General features: G+C 39.7%; 1 protein-coding gene across 1 annotated transcript; it reads left to right on the top strand.

Moving 5' to 3' along the window:
- Positions 1-266: 266 nt before the first annotated feature.
- ZC3H12B (zinc finger CCCH-type containing 12B) lies at positions 267-27,551 on the top strand (the record flags this gene model as incomplete). The annotated part of the gene is made up of 5 exons (XM_080909935.1): positions 267-871; positions 21,345-21,484; positions 24,069-24,303; positions 24,895-25,001; positions 26,131-27,551. The coding sequence occupies 5 exons, from the start codon at positions 267-269 to the stop codon at positions 27,549-27,551; spliced, it is 2,508 nt and encodes an 835-aa protein (XP_080766061.1).

Raw genomic sequence — 27,551 nt, forward strand, 5'->3', positions numbered from 1 at the left:
TAAACAGGAAAGTCAAATTCGAGAGAATCTGTAATTTCTGAGGGAGAACTGTGTATTTTGTGTTTTTCCCAGAATGTTACTATATATGATTATGCCATATGTGTTTATTTGTAGAGACTGCTAACATCTGAACATACAAAACCAGACAAACTCTTGCACCATTGCTTCCCCAGCATTTTACTCTAGAGGAATGCCACTGTACATGGATTCCAAGCAGGTTAAAAAGAAAAATAGCTGATTAGATCTCAGAGCACCCAGTGAACGGGATGACGGCCACAGCTGCAGTGGAGACACCGAAAATGGAGAAGAGTGCTTCCAAGGAAGAGAAGCAACAGCCAAAGCAGAAGGACAGCACAGACCGAGGCAATGCTGAACCTGAAGAATGGGTGAACTCTGAGAGTGACCCCGAACCGATGAGCTTCAAGAGTGGCCATGACAGCTATCAATCTGCAGATATTCAGTTGAAGAAGAAAGAGATGCCCTCCAAGCCACATCGTCCACTCTGTCGGTCACCCTGCCTAGACCGGCCAAGCTTCTCCCAGAGCAGCATTTTACAGGATGGGAAGGTAGACTTGGAGAAAGAATACCAAGCTAAGATGGATTTTGCTCTAAAGTTGGGCTATGCAGAAGAACAAATTCAATCAGTGCTTAATAAACTAGGCCCAGAATCACTTATTAATGATGTATTAGCAGAGCTTGTCAGACTTGGAAACAAAGGTGATTCAGAAGCACAAGTCAACTTGAATCTATTATTGCCCCGAGGAGCTAGCTCCAGAGAGACTGCAAGCCCTGAATTGTCTCTTGAAGATGAAATAGACAATAGTGATAATTTAAGACCAGTTGTTATTGATGGAAGTAATGTGGCAATGAGGTAAGCCTCATGTATTTTTCTCTCTCCTTCTAAAGCAGTCTTACATTACAAAGCACCATAAGAAGTTCTTTGTTGTTTGTGTCTTGCATTCCCATAGATGAACAAACTTTAACATTATTCTTCTCTTGCCTTTTCATTCTCCTTTGGAATTAGTACCAATTTATCTTCAAGGATTTTTGATGAAACATTAGATATTGGTGATGCTTCAACAGAGGCAAAATATTTAATGCCAGTGCCCTGCCCTTATTAGATTAGTCATCTTCAAAACCACTGCTTACATACTGCCAGTTGAATTCTCAGAAACTTTCTGTAACTCCCAGTCTCTACTACACAACACTGGGATCTTTCTGCCTTTAAGGCAAAAGCATGATCTGGACTGTCTCCCCCCACTTAATTGTATGATTTATCTTAGTCTCCTTAATGATCCTGTAAATTATGCTAGTTTCTATATCCACCGCTTGTATTCATGTCATTTCCCAAGCTAGAAATTCCACTCTCCTTATCTTCATACCCTTTAAGGCGTACCACCTACATCTCTGTGGTTTTTCTAAACTCAGCGATTCCCTGGTAGGATAAATAATTACCCCACAAAGATATCCATGTGCTAATCTCTGAAGCCTGTAAGTCTGTTAAGTAGTAAAATATACCTTGTATATGTATTTAATTTAGAAAGTTTGAGCTTGGGAATGGTACCTTGTATGAGCGAGATTAGCCAAGAGCTGTTGCTGGAGGAAGGCAACAGGATCAGAAGAAATAGCAAGACATGCTACAGAAATAAGGAATGAGAGTGTACGAAGGGGGTCATGAACGCAGGAATGAAGGTAGACTCTAAAGGCTGAAAAGTGTTAGGAAACATTGTAAGCCTGAAGAAAGAAAGCAGCCTTGCCAAACTTTGGTTTTAGATTTCTGATCTCTTAACCTATAAAACAGGAATTACTATCTATGGAGTAATTTGTCATAATAACAATGGTAAACTGATATACACTGACTCCTGGTGAGACTGAACTAGTGTCATCACTATGAGAGTCAGTGTGCTGATTCCTCAAAAAATTCAAAATAGAAGTAGCATGTGGTCCAAGTATTCTAGTTGTGGATGTGTAACTAAAAAATCTAAGAATGCCGCAGAGATGCTTGCATGTTTCTTGGTGCACTATTCAGAAGAGCCAAGATATCCAACCAGTCTCAATGCCCATAGACCAATTAATGGATACAGTAATTGTGGTATATACAGAAAGGTGTTCTGTTTGAAGAAAAATTGAGTAAGCCAGAGATTTATCATTTTAAGTAAAATAACTCAGATTTAGGAAGAACGGCTGACTTTTTTCTTCGGTGTCCAGTGTCGATATAAAAGCATAAATATTATGTATGACACAGAAGTAGAAAAAGAGTCTAAACTGAAATGAAATATGTATCACATATTTTCTCTTATATGCAGAACTTAAGTTTAAATATGTATGTGTGTGTATGTATACATGGTGTGTATAGGGGGAAGGTCTCCCACCACGGCAAATGGGAAGGCTATTGGGAGGAAGGGAACCATTGAAAGGCAATAAGATGAAGGAGACTTTATTATTTATTTTTCTCATTGATGTTACAAAATATCCTACAAAAGGAGCTTAAGAAAAAAAGTCCCTCTTCTGACACACAGTTTGATGGTACATCATGCTTGAGAACATACGGAGGCAGAAGCAGAAGAAAACTGCTCACACTGCATTCACAGTCTGAAACCACAAAAATATAAGTGCTGCTGTTCACTACATTTCTCCTTTTGTTCAGTCTACGTCTGCAGTTTATTCACAGTGGGTCTGATTTTGTTAGTTAAACCTTTCTAGGAACAACCTCCCAGACACAGCCAGAGGTATATTCTCATGGGAATTCCAACTTCAGTGATCAAGTTGACAAAGTTAGTGTTTACAGCCGTTGCATCCAATTTCATTCCCAAATACATAATTTTAGACCATAATATTCTAGGTTAGGACTCTAAAGACTCAGTTTCAAATGTATTTAGTCCATCCCAACACTATTCAAGAATATAAGATCTTTTCTAAAATGTAAAAGCATCTCTTAGCTGTGAATATCTATAAAATCTGAAAACAAGTTACATACTTCCCAACTAAAGGCACCAGAATAAACAATCCTATTCCAAAAGGGAGGAATCTGGTAATAGCAAGGAAAAAAATGAGATTAAAGCAAAAGTAAAACCTAGAGGAGAAACAGCAAATCCTACACCTTGATGTATCACATCTGGAACTTAGGATGGCATCATGTGGACTCCAATAATTTTGGGAATCCTCACTTGTCCAGGACTGTTCCCTGTGACACGTATCTTTTTAATGACTCCATTAAACTTCAGATTTTCTCAGTAGAGATCTTATACCAGTGCCTCCAAAATCCTCGAGTGTTCATAACAATTTACACTTCACATTCCCAGATTTATGAAATGGACTTTTAGAAACTCCTTACATGTAGACTGCCCGGTCTCATCGCCTCTCAGGAATGTTAGTACAAGACTTGATGACCACCAAGGCTTTCATTTCATATGCCTGTAAAAGTATTACCAGGGGTATGATGCCTCCAAGTTCAGCTGGGATGTCAAAATGTAGTCTCCCTCCCTTCTCTCACAGCAGTATTAGCCTTTGTATGCCTTTTTTGCTAACCCTGGAAAAACACTTTCCTAGAGAGTGTTTTTTATTTGTTTGTTTGTTTGTTTGTTAGAGCAGAGAAACACTTCAGCTGCATTTTCAGTTTAAGCTCTCTCCTTACAAGTATTTTAACATTGTCACAACATGTAACTTTGCCCTAAAACAAAACAAAACAAAACAAAAACCTTTCTCATTCAAGGGAGATTTCTCTTTAATGTTTCTAATCTCTAATAGTTACAGATGCTTTGTCTTCATCTCCCTTCTCCAAAACTTTAAACCTCCTCTCATTTCCTGAACAAACTTTACACTTTACCTTTCTTCTCTACATTTTCTTCTTTTTTAAAAGACTTGTTGGTTTGTATGTGTGCATGTATGCATGTGCACATGAATGCATGAGCCCATGGAAGCTAGAAGAGGGCACTGAATCACCTGGAGCTGAAGTTATACACAGTTGTAAGCAACTGTGTGCTGGGACCTTAACTCCAGTCTTCTGGAAGAGCAGCAAATACTCTTAACTGGACTATCTATACAGCCCCCTTGTATCTTTATCTTACTATAGACTTAAATAAGTGCAGCGAACAGTAACTATGCTATATCCTGAATGATACACCCTTTTGGAATTTCCTCTACCAAAATATAGTTTAGTCATTATATTTGAATTCAGTCCATTTCTGAGTAAAGTGTAGCAGGAGGGCCCCGAGAGATACAGCTCAGCAGAAAAGGTTCCTGAGTGCTCTTCTGGATGATGCGAGTTCAAATTCTTTTTTTTTTCCCACTATTTTTTCTTTTATTTAAAAGTGTTCTTTCCAGCCAACAAAGTTGTTCTCTGCACTCCACATTTATACCTTGGCAAACACATGTAGTAATAATGATAGTAAATTATGTTCTTAAAAAGAAAAAAAAAAAAAGATAGAAGTCAGTATAAATTGTGGATCAAAGAAAGAACTTCATATAAGAACTAAATCTAAATCATTGCTGAAAAAATTTAACCTTTATAATTCTGGGTTTTGTAATAGTTTTCAAATATGGCACCAAAATTTTAAGCAACAGAGAAAAGAAAAAGTGTTCTTTCCTTTTTCTTTTTCCATGCCCACCACAATCCTTGTGTTCTTTTTTTAAAATTACACCTTTTCTAGCTTCGCAGCTTATTCTCCATTGCCATTTGCTACTTTATTTCCTAGTGTTCTTGGCATATAAAGGGATTTGACTAGATTTAAATTGTATCTTTCCTTATAATTTAGTTTGGGGGTGTTGCTAGAGCAGCAGTTGTTTTCCTTCTCTTTCAGTGTTGTGGTTGAGACCTCAAAATAAGGCTGACCAGTAAAATATTCCCAAAAACAAAGTTAGAAGAGACACTGACCTCAACAGATGCCCAAATCACAACTTAGAAATGCAAGAAATAGGAAAATGCAAGAAAACATAGCCCCTGAAAGACCACAGTGCCTAATAGTTACATCCAAAGATATTAAATGGTTGACTGCCACACAAAGAAGTCAAAGTTCAGTTTGAAAAATGACCAGTGACACAAGGACGAGTCACAGAGATGAATGAAGTAAGGAAGTCAATTTGATAAGTCGATTACAGGAAGTTCTGAATTCAAAGGCGCTTCAGAAAATCAGAAACATGGACTAAATAATTGAAATGAAGAACTGACTAAATCAAATTAAAATACAGCAGAGTGTATTACTGATAATCCAGATAAAACAGGAGGCAATAGTAGGAACTATTACATTCAGACAATAGAAAAATAGGCAAGCATAACTACTGTTTTCAACAATTTCAGGGTGTAAGACAGCGGACTTAAGGATGCACGGGGTAGAAAAATGAGCTGAAATACACACTGCATGCTCAAAATACATTCTCAATAAAATATAGAAGAAGGGGGTGGGGAAAAGTCTCAGCAGTTAAGGATACTGAGTGCTCTTCCAGGTGACCTGAGTTCAGTTTCTAGAACACACATCAGTCAACCCACAACCACCTTGTACATTCAGGGCAGGGGATGTGACATCATTTTCAGACCTTCACAGGAACACACACACACACACACACACACACACGCACACACACACACACACACACACGGTTTTAACTCTCCAATTTAAAAAACAAAGTAAATGATTGATTTAGAGGCAAGATCCACTTATGTGACATGTGTAAGAAACACATTTTATTGGTGGAAAATCCCACATACCAAATATATAAGAATAGGAAGTGATATGCAGGGCAGGCAGAAGCTGGAAGCAGAGTAGCTGTTCTCATATCTCACAACATTGACATTACAACAAAATAAATTGGAAGATATAAAGAAGGCTACCACATATTAATGGAAATAATTATCTATCAAGAAGACATGCAATTATAAGTATACACCAATCACTGTGTAACCAATTTCATATATCAGATACTACTGAGCATAATGGAACAGAAAGGTCCCAATATAACAATGGTGGAAGATTATTGTAGCCCATTCTCTTAAAGACATAGCTCATCCAGATGAACAAACTTTATATCGAAACTTCACTATAGACTTAACAAAATTAAGAGACATTTATGGGATACCCACTGGATAAATCTGCAATATAGCTCCAACCTAAGGATCAGAAAACATCATAGAAGGGGTAGCAGAAAAATGGTAAAAGCCAGAGATCCACGAAATCTGCTGCAAGATAGTTGTTTCCAATATAGGATAGGGAACTACATCCATGAAATCTTAACCGTTCTTAAACAAGACCTGAACAATGACAACACCAGTTAGCATGCCAACATGGATGAGGGAAATTGTAGGTATTTCCAACATTAGATGAAGATCTACAGGTAATTAAAATTTGCTAAGAGAAGGAGAATTAATTTTCTCCAGAGATGAGCTCCCTAGATAGTTATCCAAACTCTATATGTATATGTATATGTGTATGTGTATGTGTATGTGTATGTATATGTATATTATATGTATATGTGTAACACTAAACAGACTCAGCAGGTTGCATTCATATATTTATTCACATATTTAATAGTTAAATAATAAAAGACCATGAATTTGAAAGGGAATAAAGGGTATATTGTGATTAGAGGGAGGAGAGGCCCCCAGAAAGATGGCATAGGGAGTGATTATATTTTAATCAAGTAAAATGACATTAAATTAATTTCAACATTATGTACATGATTTTCAAAGAATAAAAAAGAAAATGAAACAAAATATTGGTTCTTTGAAAAGATAGACAATATTGGTAAACACTTAGCCAAATTAATCAAAAGAAATAGAAAAAAAATTACAAAATTGAAAATGAAAAGGATGGAGATTTTTAAAATTACCTGTGAAAACTGAAGGATAATTACAGAATATTTTGAAATTTTATATCTAAAAAACCCTGGAATTTATTTTTAAATCTATACATGTATATATGACCTAACAAAATTAAACCAGGGGGGAAGGGGGGTCTGCTGGAGAGATGGCTCAGTGGTTAAGAACACTGACTGCTCTTCCAGAGGTCCTGAGTTCAAATCCCAGCAACTACATGGTGGCTCACAACCATCTGTAATGGGATCTGATGCCTTCTTCTGGTGTGTCTGAAGACAGCTATAGTGTACTCATATACATAAAATAAATAAATCTTTTTAAAAAATTAAACCAAGGCAGAAGAATGCAATGTTATGGGTTGCTACAATCTCCAGAAAATAAGCGGAGACCAGCCATCCTGTGAAGTCTTTAATGGTGGCAAAACACTCATTTCAGATACAGCGAAGAAAGAGATGTGGGAAAATAGAAGAGAGTACAGATTTTGTTGCTATTTTTCCTCTGCTTGTTTCCCTTTTGTTCCTAACCTTAATAACTAATATCGCAATACACACCATACTATCTACTCATGCTACTCTACTCCATAAGAATTATTGCAGTTGAAGCACTTATTGGGGTTTTTTTCTCTTCTATTTTTATTGGATATTATCTGTATTTACATTTCAAATCTTATCCCCTTCCTCAATTCCATCCCCCTTCCCCCTCCCATTGCTCCCATGAAGATGCTCCTCTCTCAACCACCCTCTCCCACCCCAGCACATTGCCATTCCACTACACCAGGAAGACCAAAGGTTTCTCTTCCCATTGATGTCAGACAATGCCATCCTCTGCTACATATGCATCTGGGGCCATGGGTCTCTCCATGTGAACACATTGGTTAGTGGAACTTCCACCAAAACTGGCCATATACTAAAATATGAAGCAAGTATCAACAGATACAAGAAAATTGAAATAATATCCTGCATCCTATCTGATCACCATGGAGTAAAGCTGGATATCAGTAACAACAACCAAGAAGCAGAAAGTATACAAACTCATGGAATCTTAACAGCTTACCACTAAATAAAAAATGGCTCAAGACAGAAATCAAGAAGGAAATTAAATTTTTTTTTAGAATTGAATGAAAATGAAAGCACAACCTACTCAATCTTTTCAATAAATTATTTTATTTATTTGCATTCCAAGTGTTTCCCTCTCCAAGTTCCCCCTCACAGAGTTCTTCCCCTCTCCCTCTACTACCCCAGGCCATCTCTCTTCCCTGGGCGCATCCTCTCCCACTGAGGCCAGACAAGGCAATCTTCTGTTACATGTGTGCCAGGGGCCTCAGAACAGCCCATGTATGCTCTTTGGTTGGTGGCTTAGTCTCTAGAAGCTCCCAGGAGTCCAGGTTATTTCACACTATTGATCTTCCTGTGGCATTGTCATCCCCCTCATTTCCTTCAGTCCTTACCTAACTCTTCCAAAGGGATCCCTGATCTCAGGTCAATGGTTGGCCATAAGTATTTGCATATTTCTCAGTCAGCTGCTGGTAGATCCTATCAGAGGACAGCCATGATAGGTTCTGGTCTGTTTGAAAGCACAACATAGCATCAGGGGTGGGGTTAGGGGAACCTCTAGAAAGTCCAAGAGACCTGGGATGGGAGAGGCTCCACCGTCTTACTGTGGGTGCTTAGCAGTGAGGATGTGGAACCTGATGAGAACATACTCAATCTTAAGTGACACAAGGAAGGCTGTTCAAAGAGGCATGTTCATATACTAAACTTTATATTAAAAGAACAAAAACAAAACTGGTGAGAGCTCATATTAGTGACTTAGCAGACAAAAAAAACAATACAAAGAATCAATGAGGTGGACATTTGGTTCTTTGAAAAAATCAACAAGACTGATGAACCCTGAGGGAGAGAGAAGATCCAAATAAAATTAGAGACGGAAGGTAGGAAGCATTACAATAGACACTGAGGAAATCTAGAGAATCATAAAGACATAATTTAAAAATCTTTACTCCAAAAAAAATCTGTACTCCAACAAATAAAAATCTCAAAGAAATGGGTAAGTTTTTGATATATATATATGACTAACCTAAGTTAAATCAACATCAAATAAGCAATTTAGTTAGACCCTTAACTCCCAGTGAAATAGACGTAATAATTAAATGTGTTTCAACAACAACAAAAATGGCCCAGGAACAGTTGTATTCAGTACAGAATTCCCAAACCTTCAACTTCAAAGAAGAATTAATGTTAATTCCCCTCAAATTATTCCACAAAAAGGAAAACAGAAAGAATATTGCCTAGTGCTTTTTATAAGGCTGTAATTACCCTGATACCAAGTTTATATAAATACTCAGGAAAACCAGAAAGTTATAGATCAATATTTGTTATAAAAACACATATAAAAATTCCCAATAAAATAGTTGCAAATTGAATTCAAGAACACATCAAAGATTTTTCATCATGATTAAATAGGCTTCATCTCAGAAAGGCAGGGAGAGCTCAATATACATAAATCAATAAATGTAATTGCACACACACATAAACAGACTGAAATACAATCACCATAAGATCATCTACTAGGTTCAGAAAAGTCCTTTGACAAAATCAAACATCCGTTCATGATAAAAATCCTGGAAAACTAGGAATACCTCAACATAATAAAGTCAATTTAGAGCAAGTCTACAGCTTATATCAACCTAAATGAAGAAAAACGCAGGCATTTTCACTAAAATCTGGAACAAGACAAGGTTATCCACTCTCTCCATAGTATCCACTATAATATGTAAAGTCTTAGATAGAAAAATAAGACAACTGAAAGAGATCACTGCTTTTCTTTGTAAGACTTGCCCTGGTCATGATGTTTCTTTACAGCAATACAACAGGAATGAAGACACAAAGCAAGTCAAAGACTTGTATAATAATAAAAAAAAAAAAAATAAGACACTGAAGAAAGAAACTGAAGATCTCAGAAGATAGAAATATCTCTCATGCTCATGGATAAATAGGGTTAATATAATAAGAATGGTCATCCTACCAAAGCTTCTAAATATAGACTGGATAGCACAGTCATCAAACCAAACAATAAGATAGATCTCATTAGGCTGAAAAGTTTGTGTAAGGCAAAGAACATCTTTATTCAAGCAAAGAAGCAGTCTTCAAAGTGAGAAAAACTCTTCACTAGTTATCTAAAATATATAAAGAACTTAAAAAATCTGAACATCAAGAAAACAATACAAAAGGATTAAGAGATGAGGTCTTGTTGTGGGAGGTATAGAATATTGAAAGAAGTAGGTTAGTGGCAATGGACTGTGAACTTTCCAAGAGCCTACACCATTCCCAGTTGTATGCTTGCTCACACTTTACCTCCAACTTGCAGATAAAATATAAGCTCTCAGCTACTGTTCCAGGGCCGTGTCTGATACTTGATACCTTGTTCCCACCATGATAGTCATGGACTCACTCTGAAACTATAAGCAAGCCCCAAATAAATTCCTTCTTTTATAAGTTGCCTTGGTCATAGTCTCTCTTCACAGCTATAGAAGCATAACTAAGACAAGAGGTGAGTAGAGGCCTCAAAAGATAAAAAAAATGAATGACTGAGAAACACTTCAAGAATTATTCAATGCCCTTAGCTATCATCAAAATGCAGATCAATACTACTTTGAGATTTCATCTTAACCCAGTCAGAATGGCCAAAATCTGATAGCATATGCTAGTGAGAATAAGAGGAAAGGGTGTTATTCATTGATAGTGTGTAGATGAATTTTAATCCTGCAACATGGATACTCTGGAAAGGGATCACATCCAAAAACCTAGCTAGGTATTTGTGATCTTGATGGAATGCTGAACACCCTTAATATGTACACTTTTAGTCCCTCTGGCTAGAATGCAGACATTTAGGATTAAAGGTGCCTTTAGTAGACACCTTTAATCCTAAACAGTGATGTCTAATTGAAGGATAGTCAAAGTGACAAATCAGAAAAAGATTGGACAGAATGAGTCAGAAATAGGATACACCCAACTCTCAGGAGAAAAGGCAGGAAAGATAAGTTACTAAAGAACAGTGCAGGGAGATGTGTAGAGTTGAGTTCATTTGAGTTCCGTGCAGTTCAGTTGAATGCAGTTGAGTTCAATTGAGTTCATACAGTTTCATTCAGTTCCACTCCTTTTGTGTAGTCAGTACAGTTGAGTTTGTGGAATTGAGAAACCATTTTTCCAAGCAGAATAAATATTCAGAAGCTGAGAGAAGTCAATTTGAATCAGTGAGCTTGGAGAGGAGTTTGAATGATCAAGAAAACTGAGTTGAACCAGCCAGCCAGAATTCAGAAAGAAGTAGAAAGGGTAAGTATATTCAGCAGAAAATCTTGTAGGCTGAAACATTCTAGGTTAGCAGACAGAGGCTTGAAGCTGAAGACTTCAAAGGTCCAGGCTTACAGAAGATTAAATTTAATGGAGTCTAAAAAGTTCCATGTCTAGGCCTAGGGACAGTTATAAATACATTGGGCTCAGCCCAAAACCATGCATTCATAAAGCATTGGTACAACACTCATTTCATCCCTTCCTCTGAAGAAATAAAACCAATGTTTACATTGGTGAAAATTATGAAATTTATAGGTAAATGGGTGTAGCTAGAAAATAAAAACCTTCTGAGTGAGGTAACACAAGCCTAGAAAGACAAATATTGCATTTTATCATATATATGGTGTTAGCTTTTAAGTTTACAGTATGTATACTACAGTACAAATAACCACAGAGGTTCTAAAGGGACCATGGGGGAGGGAAGGTCCTTTGAAGGAGATATAATTGTGACAAGTTAAAAGAAAGAAGTGAAATTATCTCTATTTGCAGATTACATAACTACATACAGAAATCACCTTAAGACTCCACCAAAAACCTACTAGAACTGATAAACATTTGGGGAAAGTAGATAGATATAAAATCAACATGCAAAAATTAGTAAGAGAGCTAGTGAGATGGCTTAGGGGCAAAGACACTTCCTGTACAAACCTGATTGCCTGAGTTCTATCTCTGGAAGTCATATAAAGAAATGGGAGAATTAACTGCACAAATTTTCCTCTGACCTTCTCAGATGTCCCAAGTCATGCATGTCTACCCACCTAGTACACAGAGAGACAAACTATTAGGAAAAACCAGTAACTTTTCTGTATAGCAAAAAGAAACATGTTGGAAAAAAAAAAACAAAAAAAACAAAAAAAAAAAAAAAAAAACTAAGGACAAGACCATGTGGAGCTTATAAAAGCCAGAAGGATCTGAGAATTATTTCACACTTCAACTCAGCACAGATGTATTAAAAAAAGCCTCCATGTTTATGTTTCTCCACCCAACTTCTATAAGCTGTTTTTATTATACATCTTATAAACTGCTCTCTTATACTTTGTCATTTTTAATTGAAATTACATCCTTTTCTCATACAATATATCTTGATTGTATTTCCCCTCCCCCTTCTGTACTCCCAGATACTTTCCATGTCCCCTTTACTCCCCTTTAAATCCTTTTTGTCTTTTTGTTGTTGTTGTTGTTCAGAAAAGGCTCTTTTTTTATTCAAGTAACTGCAAATAGGAAAACAGAGGGGGAGCCCCAGGCTGGAACAAATACTGGCCACCCAAGGGGAGGTAGTTTTTCCCATCAAAGTGGGTCCCCCTCACTCTGCTGCATCTATGTTCCACATCTTCCCTAGTGTGGGGTAGTAGGTAACCAGCCTGCTGTGCTCCACCCCCCCCCTTTCCCTAGAGTGTATCGTGGGGAGAGGGGGCAATACAGGCAAAATCGGGAGAATAAACATCTGGCACTGGTAGCAGCAGCAATGGTGTCTGTCTAAGAATGAACATAGAACCACAACAACAACAACAACAACACACACACACACAACTGTCCAGAGGTAGTTTGTGAACAGAAAAAAAGATGGAACCAGAACCTTGGGGGGCAGGGAGGAGCAAAAGACAGAGGGGACAGGCTAGTTCCTTTTTGCCTTTTATGATAACAGAATAGGCTTCTAAGAGATAACAAGCAACTCGGCAAAATAAAATAAAATAAAATAAATGAAGCAAAACTAGCATATCGAAGTTGGATTCAGCAATGCAACAGGAGGAAAAGAGTCCCAGTAACAGGCAATAGATTCAGAGACACACTCATTCTTACAGTCAGCAGTCCCATAGAAACACTAAGCTGATGGCTAGAAAACATATGCAGAGAGCCTGGTGCAGACCCATTTAGGCCCTGAGCTTGCTGCTTCAGTCTCTGTGAACGAACTTAAGCACCTTGCTTAGCTGACTCAGAGGGCAGGGTTCTCCTGGTGTCCTGCATCCCCTCAGACTCCTACAATCTTTTTTTCCCTGTCTTCTACGGGATTTCCTAAGCTCTAAATTTGGGTATTGGCTAGAGACCTTCTTAGAATCTGTCTCCACATAATGTCTGGCTGTGGGTCTCTGTTCCTGTGTGCTGTCAGAGGAAGTCTCTCTGATGGTGCTTGTATAAGCACTGATCTATGAGTATAGCAGAATATCATTAGAGGTCATTTTATTGATTTTTTACAGACCAATCATCTGGTTTTATCCTAAGTCTCCCTCCATTGGAAGCCTTGCCTGGCTCTAGCAATGTACAGTTGAGACTTCTGTTACTAGACCTGTTACTAGAACACCTCATTAGGATCACTTCCATAGATTCCAGGAAGCTTCTGCTATACTAGAATTCCACACCATTCCTCAAATGTCCTCCAGTTCCAGCCATCTAGTCCCATATTCCCTCTCTCCACCTGACAGCCCTCACCTCTATTATTTTCATGTGGTTGGCGTTAAGGTCTTTATCCTGTGCTTCAGCTATGTTGGAATTATTCAGGGCCTCCTGTAGTAAAACGACTGAGCTCAATAGTAGAGATATCATATTTCCCTGGCTGTTATAGAATGTATTCTTTTTAAAAATCACTTTACATCTCAATTGCTGCTCCCCTCCTGGTGCCCCTTCACAAGTCCCTACCACCATTTTCCTTCCCCTTCTCCTCTAAAAGGGTGAAGCTCCCATACACACAATATTCCCATGCTCTACAGGGACCACAATGGAGAAGTTAGAGAAAGGACTGAAGGAGCTGAAGGGAGTTGCAACCCCATAAGAACAACAATACCAACCAACCAGACCACCCAGAGCTCCCAGGGACTAAACCACCAACCAGAGTGTATATATGGAAGGACCCATGGCTTCAGCTGTATATGTAGCAGAGGACAGTATTGTCTGGCATCAATAGGAGAAGATGCTCTTGGTCTTGTAAAGGTTTGTTTCTCTAGTGTAGGGGAATGCCAGGGTGTTGAGGTGGGATTGGATGGTGGGGAGTGGGAGCATCTTCATAGAAGAAGAGGGGAGAAAGAGGATAACATTTGAAATGTAAATACATAAAATAGCCAATAAAAATCACAAATTAAAAGAAAGTCCCCACACTCTGTCCACTGTTTAGATGTGAGCCTCTGCATCTGTTTCAGTCAGCTCCTGACACGGGGCGGGGGTCCTCTCAGAGGACAGTTGTACTTGGCACCTATTCCCCACCTCTGGCAACTGCACATTTCAATTCATTCTCCTGACCCTCTGGCCCTCTCTCCTGTTTCTCCCTACACATGATCCAGAACCCCACATTTCCCTGCCAGTCCCCCTCTCCCACCCAGTCGCCCCCTCCATCTTCCTTCAATGACTATTTTATTCCACCTTCTATGTAAGATTCAAGTATCCTAGCTTGTGTCTTTTTGTTTAGCTCTTAGGGTCTGTGGGTTGTGCTAGGTGGAGCGTCTTTTGGGTACATTCCCAGGAGTACTACAGCTGAGTTTTCAGGTTAAGACTATTTCCAATTTTCTGATAAACCGCCAGATATATTTCCATAGTGGTTGTACCACCAACAGTGGAAAAAAGTTTCCCTTTCTCTATATCCTCACCAGCAAGTGCTGTCACTTGAGGGTTTTTTTTTTTTTTTTTGACATTGAAAAATTTTCAAATATTTACTCATCATTTGTGTTTCTTTTTCTTTTTTAGATATGATTAGTTCCATTTATTTACCCAACTATTAATAGATTATTTACATTTTGTTATTTAATATTATTGAGATTTTTTTCATAGATTCTAACTATTAAGCCCATCAGATATATAACTGACATCATCGTTCCATTTTGGAATGTTGTCTCTCAACTCTTCTGTTTGTGTCCTTCGCTGTGTGCAAGTTTTCCCCGTCCTTACATTATTCTTTATTACTTTTTTTTTTTACAATCCAGTCATTGCCCATCCCTGGTCCACCCTCCCACAGTTCCTTATCCCATTCCTCTTTCCCTTGCCTCCAAGAGGACGATGCCCCCTAACAGGCCTCCCCTGGGGCCTCAAGTCTCTCAAGAGTTAGGTGCATCTTCTCTGACTGAACCCAGACCCAGCAGTCCTCTAGTGTATATGTGTTGGGGGCCTCATATCAGCTGGTGTATGCTGCCTGGTTGGTGATCCAGTGTCTGAGAGATCTCAGGGGTCTAGGTTAGTTGAGACTGCTGGTCTTCCTATGAGGTCACCCTCCTCCTCAACTTCTTCCTGCCTTTCCCTAATTCAACCACAGGGGTCCCAGACTTCACTCCAATGTTTGGATGTAAATATCTGCTTCTGTCTCAGACAGCTGTTTGTTGGACCTCTCAGACAGAGGGCAGCCATGCTAGGCTCCTGTCTGTAATCTCACATCAATAATACTGTCAAGCCTTAGGGCCTCCCCTTGAGCTGGATCAAAAAAAGTTGGGCCTGTCACTGGACCTCCTTTCCCTCAGTCTCTTCTCCACTTTTGTCCTTGCAGTTCTTTTAGACATGAACAATTCTTGGTCAGAGTTTTTGACTGTGGGAGGGCAGCCCCATCCCTCCACTTGATATCCTGTCTTTCTACTAGAGGTCCTTTGAGTCATGAGTCCCTCACCTCCCAGGTCTCTGGTACTTTTTAGAGCGTTCCTCCACCTCCCACCCAATGATGTTGCATGTCTTCATTCATTCTGCTTGCCCTCGGGGCTTCTCTCCTGTCTCCAGGCCTCCCATACCTGATCATATTCCCCCTTTCCTTCACCCTCCCCTTTCTCATCCACATCCCTTCCTCCTTCTGCCTCCCATAATTGATTTCTTTTCTCTCCCAAGTAGGATTGAACTTTGGGCCCTTCTGCTTGTTAAACTTCTTGATTTATGTAGACTGTATCCTAGTAGTCTGCACTTTTTTGGCTAGCATCCACTTATTAGTGAATATATACCATGCATGTCTTTTTGGATCTGATTTACCTCACTAGGGATGATATTTTCTACTTCCATCCATTGCCTGCAAAACTCATGATGTCCTTGTTCTTAATAGCTGAGAAATACTCCATTGTGTACATGGACCACATTTTCTGTATCCACTCTTCCTTTGAGAGTTGTTTCCAGCTTCTGGCTATCACAGATAAAGCCACTATAATCATAGTGGAGCATAAGCCCCTGTGGCATGGTGGGGCATCCTTTGGGTATATGCCAAAGAGTGGTATAACTGGGCCTTCAGGTAGCTCTATTTCCGATTTTCTGAAGAATCTCCAGATTTCCAGAGTGGTTGTACCAGTTTACAATCCCACCAGCAATGGAGAAGTGTTCCTCTTTCTCCACATCTTTGCCAACACATGCTATCACCTGAGTTTTTGATCTTAACCATTCTGATTGGTATAAGGTAGAATCTCAGGATCATTTTAATTTGCATTTCCCTGATGACTAAGGACTTTGAACATTTCTTTAAGTGCTTCTCAGCCATTTGAGATTCCTCTACTGTGAATTCTCTGTTTAGCTCTACACTCCTTTTTTTTTTTTTTTTTTTTTTTTTTGATTGGCTTGTTTGGGTTTTGGAGGTTAGCATCTTGAGTTCTTTATATATTTTGGATATTATCCCTATATTGGATGTGGGGTTAGTGAAAAAAATTTCCCAATCTGTAGGTTGCTGGTTTTTCCTATTGACTGTCCTTTCCAGTTTCATGAGATCCCATTTATCAATTCTTGATCTTAGAGCATGAGCCATTGGAGTTCTGTTTAGGAAATTTTCCCCTGTGCCTATGAATTTGAGGCTCCATTTCCACTAGATTTTCCAGTGTTGTTGACTATAGGATCTTGACAGAATAAAAGTGAAGACTATAGTGTGTGGATGTCTATAAAGAAATCATTTTCTGGACACATCAGAGAACAGGGACATATGAATTCACAGCACTTGAAACAGCATGCACAGGACCTATGGAAATTCCAGCCTGACAAACTTCTAGCATGGAGAGGGGAGGTGGTTTACTAAGTCCCATTCCCTTGATAAGGAGCTATTAACAGTTTCTTGCTGTTGGGAAAGGAAGAGGTTTTTGTTGTTGTTGTTAAGGGTTTGGCCCCGGTAGGTACACCAACCTCTAGGTAAGGCCACCCATCCAAAAATACATGAGCAGCATAAACGATACTTCATGGATTAAAAAAAAAAAGATTATGCAAAGTTGGCTGGTTAGAGAAGAAAAGATGGCTACTCATGGAATGGGTTGGAGGGAGGGAATATAATCAAAATGAATTGTACAAAATTTTCAAAGATCTAATAAAATGAGAAGATAAATTAAAGAATAAAAATAATACAACTTAAGAGGCTCATAGTGAGGGTGATAAGAGAAAATTGTATCTGGGTGAAAAGCGGACAGGCTATGTTTTCCAAATCAATAGTGGGAATAAAATACAAGTTTTTTCCAAGAAGCAAGTTGTCTTGAGCTACAGCCCAGTGTGCCTGATTTTGGAAAAGGTGAATTATTGCTATAAATCAAAGAGAACTAGAGATATGAAGCATGAGTCTCTTCATACATGCATAGTAGATGCCAATCTGAGTGTTGTCAGCTTGGCTATTGGAGAGAGGGAAGGAGGGAGGAAAGAGGAAAGGAGGGAGGGAGAGAGGGAGAGGGGGAAGCTGGACAAACAAATACTATTATGCCTCCAGAGTTAGCACCCCAGTGTCAGAATCATAAGAGCAAAGCACCCATGATTCAGCTTCTTGTTACTACTCCAGTTGTCTTGAAAAAAAAAAAAAAAACCGCTGGAACATTCCTCTGAAGGAACACTGGGACTGCAGTAAGAAAAATAAAGAGAAGGCTGCAGCATATGCTAAACTTTTGGCCAAATAGAATGGAGGAAGCAAATAAATTCTAGGAGAAAACGAAGAGACATGGGCTGTCCTAGCTGAGATCTTGAATTTCTGTTGCTGTTTAGGCTGTTACTTTTCGGGGGACGGGTGAGAAGGCTCTGTGAGAGCTTTACTGATACAGATGAGGATGCTTGTAGTTAACCATCAGACTGAGCATGGGGACCCCAATGGGGGAGTTAGAGAAAGGACTGAAGGAGCTGAAGGAATTGCAACCCCATAGGATAAACAACAATATCAACCAATCAGAGCTCCCAGGGACTAAACCACCAACCAAAGAGTACACATGTAGTGACCAGCTGCATATGTAGCAGAGGAGAGAATTGTCTGGCATCAATAGGAGAAGCCCTTGGTCCTGTGAAGGCTCATTTCCTCAGTGTAGGGGAATTCCAGTGTGTCGAGGGGGAGTGGGTGGAGTCAGGAGAAATCATGTTTCATTTTCATGGTATCATTATACATATGTCTGTATTCCTCATTCTTACTTTTTCTTATTGATCATTGCTCTTCCCTATACCTCCTCTCCTACTCAACTGGTTCCTTCACGTGTGTATGTGTTGTGATGTGTGTATGTGGGTGTTCTTGCCCACGTGGGTGTATGTGGAGGCCATAAGTTGCTATTTGAATGCATTCTTTAAATTGCTTCTCCACCTAAGATGTGACAATGAACCTGGAACTTAACTGGTTTGGGTAAACTGGCTGGCCATCCAGCCCAAGAGCCACATACCTTAAGCCCTCAAGTGCTGAGGTTATACATTCTTGATACTCCAAGTGTTGTTACTTTGTTTTCCATATATTTACATTTTATAAATTTAAATGAACATAGAGTAATGATGTCCTATGGCTTTTTCAAACATCCTCGGTGTTAATAGTGTTAATTATCCTCATCAAGGATCAAACCCTAATAAAATTGAGTAGAAAATAAATTGCTGTGGCAGCAACATTAAGTTATGTAACATATATAAATATACATAAAAATCAGTTACAAAAAAAAAAAAAACCCTAATGTATCAGTTGCCACAAAGGTAAAAGTGGCAAAATGACTATATAATATACTATGAAAATATGGTTTGGATTTTTCATAATGCTTTTTGTTGATTCTTTGGGACTTTCATATGATGTACTCAATCATACTCATTTCTCAGACCTTCCATGTTTGCTCCCTCCCCCGTGACTCCCCCAACATAAAAATAAAAAAATGAAACAAGTCCAATTTGTGTTATCTATATACTCACTGGAGTATGGTCAAACTCTCAGTGGCCTTCCCCTTACATAGAACCGAGTCCTTTTCTTCTCACACCCCTGCCATAAGCCATCAATTGTGGGCAAATTACTCCAGCACCCTTGTCATACTTTTTAAGAGTTCTCTTTAATGCTTGCTGTTTAGGCTGTTACTTTTAGGGGGATGGGGGAGGGGGAGGGTTCTCACAGAAACCTTCCACATCTCTCTTTCTCAACTATGCATCTGCAGTCATCAATATCACTGCAAAAGTAGGTTCCTTGTTGTTACAGTAAGAGGTGGCTCAGATCATGGGCTTCCACATGGTTTCTGGTGAAAGCACAGACCACAAACACTGCCCCCAGCTGCAGAAGGACCACGGACATCCAGATAGCCTCCGGTGGCAGCATGGCCCAGGGATATCAATACGGCTTCTGGCTGCAGCATCGCATGGATATCCTCATGGCCTTGCATGGTAACACAGGCCACAGGCTTCAACAAGGCTCCCAGCTGTATAAGGACCACTGACCTACTTGGTCCTTAGTGGCAGCATGTACTATAAACCTCGACATGGCCTCAGATGACTACACAGTCCACTAACATCAACATGACTCCCAACACAGGCAGCAGAGCCCAAGGCTTCAGTCAGCAACACAGATCACATACGTCGACATGGATCACGGGCTTCATCACGGCCTGAGACAGCAGTGTGGATCATCTCTAGTAGGTAGCATCATTGACCATAGTGGTCCAATCTAGGAAGTGAACCATTCCTCATTTTGGCCTCCATCATTGCCCAAAATCAGGACAATCCCACAGCTGGGTGGCATGTTTGGGGGCTGAGTCTGCTTCTGCATAAGTTCAGGGCTGTTGTGCACAGCCCGACTGACTGACTCTAACTGGTTAGTTGTCAACCTCAGACCTCTCATCTGTCACTGCCTTTCTGTCTCTCGTTCCACCTCTCTTCACAGCACACTTACTACACCTTTTTTTCCCCACCTCTTCATCACATACTTGTTCGTTATAGTGATGCCTGAATCGTGAAGAGGCTGGTTTTTGCCCTCCACCTCCTGTATTTTAAAATCCAGCTGTCTTCAGACACACCAGAAGAGGGCATCAGATCCCATTATAGATGGTTATGAGCCACTGTGTGGTTGCTGGGAATTGAACTCAGGACCTCCAGAAGAGCAGTCAGTGCTCTTAACCACTAAGCCATTGTTCCAGCCCCTCCTGGACTTTCTAAAAATTACACAATGTTTGTAGATATAGATGTGTTTTTCTCTTATTGCATCATGTTCTGATTATTTAAAAAATGCTTGACTTTGGAGGAAAGTTTAGACATAGAAGAAGAACATATTTATTTTGTCATTTTCACTCTGACATTTTAACCTTAATATATGTGCTTAATGACTGGGAGTATGTCACAGAAGAGGCTTCTCTAACATTTGTAAGGCCATGAACTTTATAATGCAGACTGCTGTGTGTGAGTATGTGCATTCATGCACATGTGTTCACAACAACTGTTTCATATAAACTTTTTCTAATCCTCTGAAAAGTACCCTTCTTTTTCAATTTGGTATGAATACCCAAATCTTTGAGTAAAGGTGGCAACAGAAATAGAAAGGAGGAAATGAAACTAATAGTAGTTGTCATGTCTGCTATAACTTATAAGTTGTTATTAATCACCCTTAGCATTGAGTGAAATGTATAATAACACAACAGTAAAATAAAGAGAATAGAGTTGTCTCTTTTAAAAAAGTATTTTACCATAGAGATATGGCTTAATAGTATCAAGCTTGTGATGGTCCTGAGTTTGATCTTGTGCACTTGAATATACATACAGATGCATGTATGTATACATATCTGTATGTATATTTGACATCATCAACAACTGTTAGTCAGGAAAGATGTTAGTACTCTTTAATCTCTGTACTTGGGAGGATGAGGCAAGGGGATCACAGGCTCTAGATAGTGAGTTTTAAGTCAGCCTAAGCTATATAGTGCAGCCCAGTCTCAAAAAATAACGTATGAGAAAAGAAATTAAAATGTCTGTCATTAATCCCAGCACCGAGAAATGCACTGGTGAAGTGTTTCTTTTTGCTGCCTCTTGTTAACCTTTTTGACTCTTGTTCTTCAATGTTTCTGAAGCCATGGGAATAAAGAAGAATTCTCCTGCAGAGGAATACAACTTGCTGTGGATTGGTTCCTAGACAAAGGCCATAAAGATATTACTGTATTTGTACCAGCATGGAGAAAGGAGCAATCCCGCCCTGATGCACCAATTACAGGTATTATTTTAAATAAAAAAAAAAAATCTTTTCCTCGAGAGTCAAAGCTGAAAAGCTAGTTTGGAGAGAGGCAGATGGTCCCAACTTAGATAATTGCTTTTCTAAGTTAAGTATGCTTAAAATGTCTTTTAGTAAGTATATTTTTTATAAAGTGATCCATATGAAACAATTCTTGTTTTGTGGAATGTAATAGTTAAATAAGAATTTACATTTGAAAAACTACAAAGAATATAGTTGGAAAAAAGAACAATATTCTTATAGAAATCGGCACATACCTGCAATCCCAGTACACAATAGATTGGGCGAGAGGATGGTGAGTTTGGGGCTAACCTGCACTATTTATGAGTAAAAGGGCAGCCTGCTTGAGTATAGATTTCAGACAGTAGGGAACAAATGAGGTTATGACTATAACTGATTTTTCTTTCTTTTTTTTTTTTTTTTAAGATTTATTTATTTATTATATAAGTACACTGTAGCTATCCTCAGACACACCAGAAGAGGGCATCAGATCTCATTACAGATGGTTGTGAGCCACCATGTGGTTGCTGGGATTTGAACTCAGGACCTCTGGAAGAACAGTCAGTGTTCTTAACCGCTGAGCCAACTCTCCAGCCCATAACTGATTTTTCTAAGAAATTAATGGTTACATGATATATAGGCAATCTTATTTTTGTATCAGAGAAACAACTCTGGGGTTTTTAAGTTAGGAATAACAGAGGGGAGAAAAGTCCAAAGACAGGAAAATCCAATTTGTGTTTGAGACAAAGAAGGCTCAGAGCCTAGGGATGATCTCGGTTTTTAAAGCTCTACAAAAAAAAAAAAAAGTATTCAATTTGTTCTTTTCACATAAGAAAAATAGAGAATAACAATAAATATACAATAACACACTTAGTTGGATTATGTTTTCTTTATATTAGTGCAATTCTAAAATGAACTTTTAAAGATTCCTTTATGGAATAAAAGAGCTCATGAAAACAAAGGTACCTAAATTTCACAAGACTTGTGCTCATGCTGGCAGCTCAGTCACTACATTTCCACATAAGATGTGCTCTATATAGCACTGAAGAACATTCAGATCTCAGTCTCCTGATTACCACCATCTCATTCCTGACGTAACTACTCAGAAAGTACAGTGAGTGGGTAGGTAAGTTCTGTGTTGAGCTGTCTATATCTGCCAAGCGGGCCCAAGCCCCAGTGTGAGAGTAGATCTCAGCACTCTTCAATCCCAGTAAGCAAGTTTTCTCTCCTAAACAATTGGGTCCAAAATAGTCAGCAAGATGAGTCAGCAGGTAAAGGCACTTGCTGCTAAATCTGATAACTTGACTTCAAACCCTGGGAACCAAATGGTGGAAAGAGAACTAATTCCCAAAAATTGCCCTCTGACCCCTTCACATGTGTCACAGTACACACACAGATGCACATGCAAATATATACGCACGTGCACACACTGCACAACTGCTTAAATGCTATAGTTTGTTGTCCCACCTTAGTTTTATTTTTCTTCCAGGTAAAAATAAAAAACAAAAGTCTTCATGAGTCATGGTTTACTCTCCTGACAGACACAGCCTTTGCTATTTCTGAACTTAAACAGTCAAAAAGCTAGGCTAGGGGTCTAGAGAGATAGCTCAGTGGTTAAGACCACTGACTGCCCTTCCAGAGGTCCTGAGTTCAAATTCCAGCAACTATATGGTGTCTCACATCCATCTGTAATGGAATCTGATGCCCTCTTGTGGTGTGTCTGAAGACAGCAACAGTGTATAGAAGAAGAAGAAACTAAGCTAGGCCTGAAGATGTGGAGGGATGAAGATGTGGATCAGTGGTAGAACACTCGCCTACTCTCCTCTTGAGTTTTCTTGAGTTTGGGTTTCAATCCCACCACCATTGGGGAGGGGGGGGGGAATCTGATGCTTCACACAAAGAGCAAAACAAATATCAAGAATACTAGAGTAAGCTGAGTGTCTTGACACTCACATGTTATCCCAGATCTTAGGCCATTGAGATAGAAGAATCTGAAGCCTCAAGCTATCCCAGGCTGCATAGTAAGACTGTCTTAAACAAAAAAGAAGGAACGTGGGACTGGAGGGATTGGTTACAAGCACTGACTGCTCTTTCAGAGGTCCTGAGTTCAATTCCCAGCAACCACATGGTGGCTCACAGCTATCTATGATGGGAACCGATGCCATCCTCTGATGTGTCTGAAGACAGCTACAGTGTGTGTGTGTGTGTGTGTGTGTGTGTGTGTGTGTGTGTGTAAATTTCTAAAAAAAAAAAAGAAGGAATGTTAAACCATGTGTTAGTTCTTATTTGTCATAGTAGTTTTAATTAAATGTGTTGAAATCTCTGGTTGTTTTGTTTTGTTTCTGTTATTTGTTTTGCTGAAAGAAAAACTAAAGTGTAAAAGAGAAGTTGGCTTATCTAAAGTCACAATTCTATTTAATGTCACAGCCAGAAAAGTAGCACACTTGTTTTCCAATTAAAAATCAACCATTTATCTAGTACTAACCCATTGTTTTGGTAATATGGGGATAACGCACTTATTTTCCAAAGATGATTTCTACTATGTGGCATAAACATATTTTGATAGATCAAGACATTCTACGTAAACTGGAGAAGGAAAAGATTCTTGTCTTCACACCATCCCGAAGAGTCCAAGGCAGAAGGGTGGTCTGCTATGATGATCGGTTTATAGTCAAATTGGCTTTTGATTCTGATGGCATCATTGTGTCCAATGATAACTACCGAGACCTTCAAGTTGAAAAGCCAGAATGGAAGAAGTTTATAGAGGAACGATTGCTGATGTATTCTTTTGTGAATGATAAGTGAGTTTCTTTCTAAACAGTTGTGTAAAAGTTCTGGTAGCAATGCATCACATTTCAATAACCATATGTTAGACACAGTATACCATGAATTGTGCTGGTTTGCTCTAAAGATAAATGACGAAATAGGAAGCAGGACTCACCATCAAGGGGCTCAAGGTATATGTGAAGAAAGGTAGATAGGGTAGAGAGAAAATAATGACAGAATGTTAGAAGTTGCTTTGTCTTTTGAAATGAATTTTATAGACTAAAGAGGGCTGCTGGGTATGGCATGTGAAAGGAACAGTATGGATAGATAAATCTATAAAGAGATGAAAGTGGCTGGTGTACTCAGGGAAACCAACATTCAAGCCAGTATGACTGGTGCATATCGTCCATGAAAAACAATGACACACAAGGAAATAATTCTTTCTGTGTAATCAATTAGGAACAAAGGGAAGAAATGCTGTTTTGACAGAAGATAGATGGAAGCCAGAAAGCACAATTAGAATGCTATGACTGCAGTACAGGCAAGGGAGAAGGAAGGCCTAAACTCTTATAAACTGTGGTAGGGACAGCAAGAAATACATTCACCTCTTGTTGGCTTGCTCTCAGATTTATGCCGCCAGATGATCCTCTTGGACGCCATGGTCCGAGCCTTGAGAATTTCTTAAGAAAGAGACCTGTGGTTCCTGAGCATAAAAAGCAACCATGTCCTTATGGTGAGTACTTCTGGATAGAATTACATTCTGTACTAAGGGAAGCACACAGATTCTTTGAATCGTTTTCCTTTTCAGATTTCTCTGTCAAGTGAGAAATCTTGGTGTGTCCACTTTCTGTGAGTGAAAATTTGTGTCTTTATGTACTCTCAGTTAGGTGCACAAAGAACCACCCTAGAACCACTGCATGAGGAAGGGGTAACTAGAATTGAAGGTGGGAACTAGTTGTCACTTGTTAAAATGTGCTCAAGATGCCTAAGTCCTAAGTAATGTTGCTGGGAGTAAGGACATGCAGAAACTATATAGCCTGCAGAAACAGAAGGGGCAATTTCCAAGGGTTGACCCCAAACAAGATCATATTTCTTAGGTAGGTAACTATGCCTCTGTCAACTAACTTTACCATTTTCCTTCTGATTTGTACTTCAGTTGCCTCCGCTTTTTTCATTTGTATATGTAATCTATAGCTTCCTCAAGTATTATTACGCTTGTACTAACCCTCCCTGCTGTGAAGTTTGTGAGCCTAACAATGCAACATGAACTGCTTGCTGTAAGGCTGTTTGAGATGTTTGAGCTTGTTGAATAATCACTTGTTGAGGGGCATGTTTTTCCTCAACTCATGTGTGTTGTCTCATTTCATCTTTACAGTGATCCTGTAATATAGACATGGTTATAAAACTAGTTGACCAAAGAGGAAAATGAGCCTTAGGAAACAGTCACTTGTTCAGGTCACCCAGTGAAGGATATAGCTGGAATCGAAACTTAGCTCTCACTGGATTCCAAATCCGTGCTCCTCGCACTGCATTGTTCTGCTTTCTGTTCCTCTAGGCTGCCTCAGCACACAGATTATGCCTAAGAAAAGTTGTCCATCACCAGAAAAATGAGGCTAGTCCACAGCTCAGCTCTTAGCTCTTACGCACTTTCCTCTGAAGCTTTCCACTTCCTTCCTCTCCTTTCACAGTATGTGGTGACTCCTTGGTGTTGTCTGTCTCTCATCTTTGTGGAGAGTTCATTTTCTGCTTTAACCCTGAACAGTATACCTCTAACCTGAGTGATCAGATTATTAGGACAATTTCTGGCACAGAGGGTTACACCGCTATGAAAGAAAGTCTTACTCCAAGGCATTATTTTTCAGGCAAAAAATGTACCTACGGCCACAAGTGCAAATACTATCATCCGGAGCGGGCCAACCAACCCCAGCGTTCGGTGGCTGATGAGCTCCGCATCAGTGCCAAACTGTCCACAGTGAAAATAATGAGTGAAGACACCCTGGCCAAATGTGGCACAGGGATGTCTACTGCCAAAGGTGAGATAACCTCAGAGATCAAACGTGTGGCCTCCAAGCGCCAATCAGATCCCAGCATCCGGTCTGTGGCTGTAGAGCCTGAGGAGTGGCTGTCCATTGCCCGTAAACCTGAGGCCAGTTCTGTCCCTTCACTTGTGACCGCTTTAAGTGTCCCTACAATCCCTCCCCCCAAAAGCCATGCAGTGGGTGCACTCAACACCCGTTCAGCCAGCAGCCCAGTGCCAGGGTCCTCCCATTTTCCCCATCAAAAGGCCTCTTTGGAACACATGGTAAGCATGCAATATCCACCCATCCTGGTTACCAACAGCCATGGCACCCCTATTAACTATACTGAGCAATACCCAAAGTTTGAGACCATGGGGGACCATGACTACTATTCAGTGTTAAGCGACTTCTCCAAACTGAGCATCAACAACATGCATAATCATGAATACTATATGGCTGAGGCAAACCAGGGGGTATATGTTCGGAATCCTGGCCTATGTACCGACAGTCACATGAGCCATACCAGGAATGACAACTATTCCTCTTACAACAACTTGTACTTGGCTGTAGCTGATGCCCATCCTGAAGGCACTTTGAAGCTGCACCGCTCAGCATCTCATAACCATCTTCAGCCTTTTTCCCATGGTTACCATGAAGCCTTAGCAAGAGTTCAAAGTTATGGTTCAGAAGATTCCAAGCAAGCACCCCACAAGCAGTCAGTCCCTCACTTAGCTCTGCATAGCCAGAATCCAGCAACTGGAGCACACTCTAGCTGTCCCGGAGACTACACCATGCCTCCCAATATCCATCCGGTGGGACCCTCCCAGCCAGGCCGTGCTCTGGTGATGACTCGGATGGACAGCATTTCTGACTCCCGCCTCTATGACAGCAACCCCATGAGGCAAAGGCGGCCTCCTCTGTGCAGGGAACAGCATGCTAGCTGGGACCCATTGCCTTGTACAGCTGACTCCTATGGATACCACTCCTATCCCTTAGGTAACAGCCTCATGCAACCATGTTATGAACCAGTCATGGTAAGGAGCATGCCTGAAAAAATGGAGCAGCTTTGGAGGAATCCTTGGGTCGGAATGTGTAATGATTCTAGGGAGCATATGATACCAGAGCATCAATATCAGACGTACAAGAACCTCTGCAACATCTTCCCTTCTAACATTGTTCTTGCAGTGATGGAGAAGAATCCCCACACAGCAGATGCTCAACAACTGGCAGCCTTGATTGTTGCCAAGCTTAGGGCTGCACGTTGA

Source organism: Micromys minutus (genome assembly GCF_963924665.1).
Source record: "Micromys minutus genome assembly, chromosome: X".
Classification (NCBI taxonomy): Eukaryota; Metazoa; Chordata; class Mammalia; order Rodentia; family Muridae; genus Micromys; species Micromys minutus.